General features: G+C 43.2%; 1 protein-coding gene across 1 annotated transcript; it reads right to left on the reverse strand.

Annotated features, from left to right (window-relative positions):
- Nucleotides 1-4,925: 4,925 nt before the first annotated feature.
- On the reverse strand, nt 4,926-7,529 carry LOC103701918 (uncharacterized). Its single transcript, XM_039130123.3, has 2 exons — nt 6,134-7,529; nt 4,926-6,045 (listed from the first exon to the last, which is right to left on the reverse strand). Exons 1-2 carry the CDS (start codon nt 7,360-7,362, stop codon nt 5,277-5,279), a joined length of 1,998 nt encoding a protein of 665 aa, XP_038986051.3. The 5' UTR covers nt 7,363-7,529; the 3' UTR covers nt 4,926-5,276.
- Nucleotides 7,530-9,427: the final 1,898 nt, after the last annotated feature.

Raw genomic sequence — 9,427 nt, forward strand, 5'->3', positions numbered from 1 at the left:
AGCAGGGTATGGTCCCTGGTTGATATGTCGTGATGTGGCCGGCAAGCAAAGCGTAGTGTGGTGAGGCTACTGCAGGGTATGGCCGCAGCATGTGGACGACGAGGTCGGCCTTCAAGGCTTAGCCTTCTGAGCTCGGCCTTCTGAGGTGGACCTTCTAGGTGGGCCTTCTAAGGTCGGCTTTCTAAGGTCGGCCTTTTGAGCTCGACCTTCTAGGATCGGCCTTCTGAGATTTGCCTTCTGGGCTTGACCTTCTAAGGTCGGCCTTCTGAGCTCGGCTTTTTGGAATTGACCTTCTGAGCTCAGCTTGGCCAAAACTAGACGACTTTATGCCGAAAATAGGACGATTCATTTTGTCCTCCATAAGGTAGCATAGGTCCCAAGGTTTCAAGTTAATCAAGCTTCTCATGAAGCTCAGAAGTTGTCTTAATTAAATGGTTCGTGAACTAAGATTGCACAGATAGGGTAGATCTCGGCAAGGGTTGTGCCTTTCGCATCAAAAAAAAAAAATTCTTTTTTTTTCACATGAATTCGCCATTAGATCATCTGCCACATAGATCTCAAAGCACTTCAATCTTTAATATTTATTTGTCTGCATAGATCTCGAAGTAACTAGTAGATAAATCAATCGTGGATTCGCATGAAGGAAGATGAATCCTTCTTTCGAGCAAAAGATACGCCCCGAATCCTACCATGAGACGTGTAAGACACTATCTAGAAACAACCACTAATTGACAACGGCTTTGATCTCAGTTTTAAAAGTTGAGCATTCACTTAATTATCCCCATTCCTGATTCTCAATACAAGACATCAGTTGCTGGTCTCGAAAAGATCCCATCCCGTGGGTGTCAGGCTGTCAGCGGACGTTTTTCATTCTTCACCTGGTCCTTAGTAGCGTTTCAAAAGCTACTTGCCTAGGTTTACTTTGGAAATCACTAAAATAGGCAAGCCTATAGGCTCGTCTTTCTAATAGAAGAAAGAGTATGACGTATGTATACAAATTGAACGACTAAGATCGTCTTCAGCATGAAAAGAATAACCTTTATTCTGAAAGCCTAGCAAGCGAAGTCAATCACTTTTTTTGATGGTCAAAGCTACTTTCTTTGATGACTCGATTGTTCAGTACTGCTAACTATTGTAGGAGGATACCATCCCCCCTTCCTACCAATAGCTTCAGTTGTCTTACATCGTGCAAGTTAGGTTGTTGTATTGGCTACAAGAGAAAACATAGGCGTTGTAGGTGTGTGTTGACCATACACTCTCGCATGGTGTAATGTCGTGTGTATGACAGGGTGGTGTGGTGGTTGATTTCAATGCTAATGGCTATCCTCTTTGTTCAACGAATGAATGACACGTTGATCATACCAGGATAGAGACGACGGTCTTCCTTTGATGTCTCCAAGTCGGCCGTATATGGTAGAATAGATAGGCGAAGCCACCAATAGCAATTTGTTGTTGCCAATCGATAGACAGCAGGTTGCTTCTAAGCTCAAACTATTGGAAACAGAATTATTGCTTTGTATTCCTTTTGTCACTAATAGAGTGGTATTCTCTACCCCTATCAAATAAAGAGATAACAGGAAGAGAGAAGAAGAAAAAAAAAAGCAAACAAAGGATTTACGAGTCTAATAAAAGAAGAATATTGAACTAAATCTTCAACCAAAAAATCTCACTTGAGTGGTCTAACCTTCAGGCATCAAAAGATGCTAGAAGTGGCAAGCAAAATAAAGAAAGCAGTTGCATTGGACTGCCTTACCGTATGAGAGTCTTTCTCTAGTGATAGGCTGTCTTTGGACAAGACAAAAGATAGGAACTCGCCCTTTGACATCGAGGCATGAGAGCAGATTGTTGGCGATGACTTGGTAAAATCTATAAAAGAAGGTTATGGTACAACTTGGTTATCAAATGAGAGCGTCCTTTATTATGTGCTCGCCTCTACCGGTTGTTGGTCCAATAAGGATGGGCAATGAGAAGCAGCTTGTTTGATGTACCTAGTGGCATCCATCATCATTTATATTATATTAAAAAAATTGTGATTTCTACCAACAAAAAAATGCGACAGAAGCTTGAACACATAAATGTTACGAAACATAATACTTCTCTCTCTTTCTCCTCTCTCCTTCTCTTTCCCTCCATACATATGTGTACATATACATAGGTACATATCCATATATCTTTGCTCTATTTTCGGAAACGTCTCTCTCTTTTTCTAGAAATAGTCTTTAACCACTGCAACTTTTGTTAACCAAGGTTGGTTGCAAAAGTGTAATTGGTTAGTGAGCGTCTGCTTTTTGTCCTTGCCACTGGGCGTTTGCTCGGATGATATCGCCTCTTGCCACTCAGAAGTTTGATATTCCCAAGAGTAAGGTGGTATAGGATAGAGGATGAGAATTAGCTCCTCCTAATCGTAAAAAAATCTCCTATTTATCCTCATCAAAGGAAAAACAGGGCCTGCTTGATGGCTGTGCTGGACTATTGGCAGTTATGCTGTCTCAACTATTTGAAACAAGTTGGGAGGGATAAATTTACAAAATTTGAAAAACAAATACACAAGATTAAGTAGAGAATGGAAAAAAAAGGCAGAGAATAAAAAAAAAAATACAATTAAATAATTAATAATTAATGAACCTGTAGTCATTTATATATTTTAAAACGATTTTTGTACAAGAAGTAAAGGAAAGCAAAGACAGAGAATATAGCAACTTCATTTTCATTAATGACAAATAGAAAATACCCATTATTTGACACCCCTGGACATTTTTTGAATGACTTGTGAATAATTCATGAATATTCTTGTATAGTTCTCAATTAACCCAATTACTGAAAGAAAGTTTCTAAAATCATACTTCCAATTTAAAGAACATAAAATCTAAAGAACGTTTTATAAGTTCAAAGAATCTTATCACCACGCACGGAGCATGGTGGCAGACAAATCCAAATGGGCTCCAAGTTGGAGAAGATGCGAAAAAGGTTTAGGGAAAAGATATTCAACTAAATGTCTGATGATTTTTTTCTAACGTGGATGCTACAGAGGATCATCTTTGAAGTATTCTACGCTTTTAAAGTGATAATAATGAGTTTGATGCAGGTTCTACTCCGAGAAATGAGTATCACAGTTAAAGCCACAGTGAAGGCAAAAGTTGCCTACATGTGCATGCAAATAAAGCACACCTGCTTGTGTTAATGTCAAGCACCTTCAAATCTAGACTGCACGTAGAACACTGCCGTGGACCCATCTTGGATCGTATCAAAAGACTAAAGACTAGAATGTGACTTACCGTGACAACTACAGTGTTATAACATACAAAATTGTAGTACACGGTTCCTTGTGTCAAAGCATGCCACGTAGACCTTATTCCAAATTGAACCAACTGGAGCATAGCCACAATAAGAATCTCGCTCTAGATTATCCTATATATATATATATACATACATACACAAACCAATGCTCAAAAGACTGTATCAAGACAATGCTAAAAAAAGAAGCTTAAAGCAATGCCTGGCTATTGCCGTATCTACATCAGAGACACCATGATCTTGTCCCCGTTGCCAAGATTAACTTTGCTTTACACTTGATCAAAGGGAAAACGTTACCGTTGGCCTGCAAAGATCGAGCGCCGCAGTTGGTTCCCTCATCACATCAAAGCATGGCTTGCTTTTTGCAAAACAGAAAACATCCCACTGCATTCATCGATCCTAGTCATCCCCTAAGGCTCGTAAGCAGTCAAAAAGGTTTTGAGAGAGTGGTCCAAAGACATATCATTTCATTCCGGGACTAATTAAAACTTTTTAAATATGAAGCACGCCCACTCAGAATGAAGAACACTACTGGTCAATCCAATGTGGCACCATCTGTCAAGAGATTAGATAGATAGAGAAGGAGGGGGTAGGGGGTGCATGAGCAGCGAAGCTTTCCTCCCATTTGGACCAGAAGCACATTCCATCTCTGTAGGCGATCATGGTTGAAAGCGAACCAAACCCAGCTCTGTCCGAAAGTCATGGCACAGTTCCATCTCACAATTATATGGAGTTGTGGTTGATAGCAACTTCAGATTTAGGCCAAAGAGATCGCTTGTATGAGGTCGTGAACAGATCCATTTTATGCCAAAGATGGATGGGAGGAACATGAGATGAGAAAGCCACCGGAAAGTCCTGACTTCTACGGATGAATAAACTACAGCATCCACGACACATTTCATCCTCCCATAAATATTTGGGGCCCTCCTTGCAGATCGTGGAACACTCGACCATGTCATCCTCTACAGCAGCCTGGTTAAAACTTCGTCATGTGAAATAAACAAATTCCCCCGACTCCAGGCTGCTAAGTGGTCCTTCCGTTTCTTAACCATCCATGGAACCCACCTAAGGGGTGCTCGCTTCTCAATGCAAGCCAGGTTGGATGGAACCAACAGCAATCCTACCCCCCCGCATCCCAAAGTCCTCGGGAAAGGCTGGAAGAAATTGTTTACAGACAAATACGGAATTAAAGAGAGCAAAGCCCAAGAGATCTAATGCATAACCTAGGAAAACATGTGAACACATCACACAGGAAGTTCCTTTTTAACTAAGAATACCAGATCATCGTCGGATCCCACCAAATAACATCACAGTCACCTTTTAACTCAAACCACGCAAATGAAACACCTTGGACATTGGGGACTGGCTACTCAATACATTCACAAGATCTTTTTCCACGCTTCACAGCAGCAGAGATAGCAGGAGGACTCACAAACAGCTAAAAATGTTCAGCCACCAACCCGTCGGCAGGGCTAGATATCAAGCAACCTATGTTTAGAGTTTTAAGACTTGATTTATAAGAGTCTCCAGGATGAAGTTTATTTCAGAATACCATAACTTATTTGTTGATTGTCAGTAGAGTCACAAGTGATCCTTCTGAAACGTAGCTGTTTCTTATATACATAAAGAGATATCATTCAAATACTGCCGCATATTTATTCAAGACACAACAGACCAGCATCACAGTTTTCTGCTTCACAGAGCAGAACAATGACAAGATAAACACAACCAAAGGAGACTCTTTGACACCCATTACCCTTTATTCCTATCACAACATAGATAGACATAATACGAATACTTTCGACGCAAGACATAATACGAATACAGGACATTATGACCAACACTAAACAACACTTCCCAATATCAAAACCGAGTAATGATAAGAGTTCACATGACTTTAAAGACAGAGAGAAAGAAAGCTTACTGTAGTTCCCCGCGCCACCACCAAAATCTCCCTCCAAGAGCTCAATAACAACCAGAGATCACGATGCTCTAGCCTGCTTCCCATCCCCGGGGAGTGAATCCGGAATTCCCGCTGCAGAGCTCACTGCCTGATACTGCGGGGCCAATGCCGGCGGCGAACCAGCCTGAGAATAGTACATCTGGGCATGGGCAGGGTCAACGTATTCATAACCATAATTGGCCATTGCTGCTGGGGCCTGAGACGGGTGGTGATGCATCACATGATATCCCATTCCGGCATACTGGTGGGGGACTTGATCGGCCGCCAAATGGATCAGAGGAGGCTGCAGTGCAGCAGGGGGCGGGGCAGAGGTGGCCGCAGTCCTATACAAATTCGACGGCAATTCAGCAGGCTTTACAGGGGTTCTGAGGAGCGGCACGGAGGGCTTTGCGGCAGAGGGATCCGGCATATTGGGCGGCACTGCCGAGAGATTGTAGGCCTGCGGGTTCTGGGGGACAGGAAGGTAGTACATGGGGATCTGGTGATCGTAGGGGTGGGGCTGCTGCGATTGCTGGATCTGATGATAGTAAGAGTGGACGGGGACGACGGCGCCGGTCACTGGGTGGTGGATGTACTGGGGATTGGCCGAAATAAATTGCTGCTGCTGATGGTGGCGATGCTGCTGCTGGAGCTGTTCCGGCGGCATGGGAGGCAGCATATACCCGGAATCGGGTACCTGCATCGGAACTCTATAGCTGGGATCGACGGAGGCCGGCACTTCACGTTTTGGTTCCGATGCAGGGTTGACGGCCGCTGCGGGAGAAGCCCTCTCCTGGTAGTACATGGGTCTGGACGAAGACGAGATCAAAAGAGAGAACTTTGTTAACAAGTTAGGAAAAAAATGAAATCCCTAATTAATCTCAGGAGAGAAGGTACCTGGTGGTAGAATCGGAGATGGGGGCATCGATCGGGGTGGGCTTGGGCTGGGGGGCGGGAGGCGGTTTGCGGACGCCGCCGTGGTCGGACTTCTCGTCGTCGGAGAAGACCCGGCTGGAGTTCTCCGAGGGGGAGATGGTGGGAGTGGAGGCGGAGGCAGTAGGAGGGGGATTAGAAGGGGGAGGAGGGTAGTGGGGAGGAAAGTTGGTGTCTTTGTAGCCCTCGTCAGGCCGCTGGCCGGCGATGACGGCAGCGGTTGCGGCGGAGGAGAGGTTCATGTAGGCGAAGTGGTCCTCGAGGCCGCCGATTCGCTGATCGGGGGGACGATCCTCGGGGCGTACGCGGATCGGGGGGAGGTTGGAGAGCGAGGGGGCCGAGGAGGTGGATCCGAAGGAGGAGGTGGTATCGAGCATCGGGGAGTCCGGGACGGAGTGGACGTCCTGGCCGTGGCGGGCGAGCTTCCCGGAGGAATCCGGGCGGGGGAGGATGAGCTGCTCGGCCTCGGAGGCGGCGGCGGCGCCGGGGCCCGCGCCGCCGACGATGACGCCGCGGGAGTGGGTGGAGGAGTCGTCCTCAAGGCCGAGAAGGCAGTTGACGGAGGCGGAATCCGCGGAGAGGCCGCGGGGTAGGCCGTCGATTCCGATGCCCATGGCGCTGTTGAGGGCGTCGACGAACCAACTCTCGGACTTAGAGTCGTCAAGGATGGATCCCATCGAAGAGGGGGCGGACTCCGGCTTGGAAGGAAAGAGGAAGAGGCGGAGGCGGTTGGAGCGGGTGGAGCCGTTGTTGCTTCCGCCACCGGCGCCAGCGGAGGAGGACTGGATGATGCGATCGTACTCCTCGATCATGTTTTCGAGATCCTCGTCGGTGGTAACGGAGATGAGGGAGTCGAGGTCCTCGTTTGGGAGCTGGTACTTGAGGGAGAAGGGGAGGCCGCCAAGGACGCTCCGGGACAGCTTGGCGGAGAGGTCGGCGAGTGAGGATTGGCGGTCGACGACGACGATCCGGGTCTCGCCGCCGAGGTAGCAGAGGGACTTATCGGTTGGGCGGGGGACGATACGCCCCCCGTAGCTGCACATGAGGCGGAGGCGGGAGGCCGCCGCGGCGGCGGAGGTCGGGAAGGGCTCGTCCCAGGACTCGCCGCCGCGGGAGCGGGGCGAGGAGTCCACCGAGTCCGCGTAACCTACCCCACCAGCGCCGCCGCCGGCCGCCGTCGGCACCGCGTCCATGGTTCGATCGCCCCGCGCCTCGCTTGCGATCGAAAGGTTTTGGGTTTGGGGAGGGGAAGAGAGAGGAGGGTTTGGGCCTTTTGGGTCGCTTCCTTTTTCCTATCGCTTCTTTTAGTTTTTTGTTTTGTTTTTTTTATTTTGTTTTTTTTTCCGCCCATTGGATGCGGGAAGCTGTAAGGGGATGTGGAACCCAAAAATATAAAAAATCGGAAGGAAAACCACCAATCAGCTTGGAGTGCCGTCACCGTTTGCTTATCCCACAAAAAAACTATAGCCCGTTTGGAGGAGTTTCGAAGGATCATAAGTGCTTTCTAAACCTCTAAAAATATTTTTAAATAAAATAAAAATATTTAATAAAAATTTTGTAAAGCTATTTTAAATTTTTAGAAAGCTAAAAAAATATTTTTTGAAATGAAATTTCATTTTGGAGCTTTCCTAAAAAAACACTTTTAGATCCGGTCGAAAAATAATTTTTATCAAAATACCTATGATAAAATATAACAATTACACAAAAAAATTTTAATAATTGTTTAACCAATTTGATCATATAGCTAGAAAATTTATAATATTATAAAAAAATTAATTCATGAAAATAATTGTAATATTTTATATCTTTATTATTATATTATACTATAAATATAATATTATATTATATTTATCATAATACATTGATATGTTATGTTAAATAATTTAATATTATATTAAATTATTATGTTATAATAGTACAATATTATATTACTATATTATAATAATATTATATTATATTATAATAATATTATACTATATTATATATTTATGTATTAATACATATTATATTTTATTATATTATGTTGTATAATGCTATGCGATGTCATTTATGATCATTTTGTCATACCAAAAGTATTTTGTTAGTTTGTTTACCAAATACATGTTAAAGTGGCATAGCACTTTAGAAATATAGTTAGCAAAAAGCAAACAACTTTTTATAAAAGCTTTTCTTCAGAAAGCTCTACTTTCAAAAGCTCTACTTCCAATAGCTCTTTTAAACGGAACCTAAATAGTAGTATCGCTACTGCAAATTAATTTTTTTGAAATAAATAAAATAATATTTTTTTTTAGAAAAATATATCAAGAAAATAGAAACGGAAGAAAAGGTAGAAACTATTTAGATCACGAATCAACTAAAATTTTAGTTAATAATTTGCATAGTATGGCCACTTTATCACCACTCAATTTTCTAATCTGACATGGCAACAGGGCCTTGGCTACCACTAGCTAATCACTAATTTCAACGTAAAACTCATGAATTATGACCAATGGAGGAATATGTAAAACTCCAAAAAAAAACTAGATAGCCTGACAAATAGAGGTGAATAATGTAAAATTTGCCCACATATTAGCATATCCACATCCTCAAATAATATGCATAGTTCAAAGCTAAAATTCAATTATTCAGTGTTTATTTCTATATGCTGTACACACACATAGTAGTTATATAGGTGTTCTGAAAATGATTTCAGAAAATTAGAGGATAAAGGATTTTGAATTTTTTTTGAGAAAAATTAGAATTCTTGACCTCCAATCGAGTAGTATAAAATTTATTTATAAATTTCTTGATAAACAATCGCATCATTTGTTTGTTAGTATAAGAGGCTGTTTTTAAAGTTTTATTGATATCGTTGTAAATATTTTATTATTATTATTATTATTACTTGCTAGACCGAGTGATCTATATAATACGTGTATGGATGCATCCAATAAAATCGGAAAACAAAATATCATGGAGCTCCTGAGGCAGCTCCCCATCCCCTGCTCATAGAGTACTATTGGCATGGTTAGCCACATACGTGGCCACCCAATCCGCAGCTCCGTTAGCTTTTCTAAATACATGCTTCGCCTGTACCACCCCTCCGTCCCTCATCATCATCTAGATATCGCGAATTAAGGGATGGTCATTAGCACCGACCCTCGGATCTCCTAGATCCAGCTGATGACCGTAGCCGAGTTATCCTCCAAAATGACTGAACTAGCTGAGAGCACACGCTGAGCGAAAAATAAATATACATAGGTACGAAAATGTTTTATT

Source organism: Phoenix dactylifera, chromosome 12 (assembly GCF_051530095.1).
Source record: "Phoenix dactylifera cultivar Ajwa chromosome 12, Ajwa_hap1_PhDact_Kaust_v1.1, whole genome shotgun sequence".
Taxonomy (NCBI): Eukaryota; Viridiplantae; Streptophyta; class Magnoliopsida; order Arecales; family Arecaceae; genus Phoenix; species Phoenix dactylifera.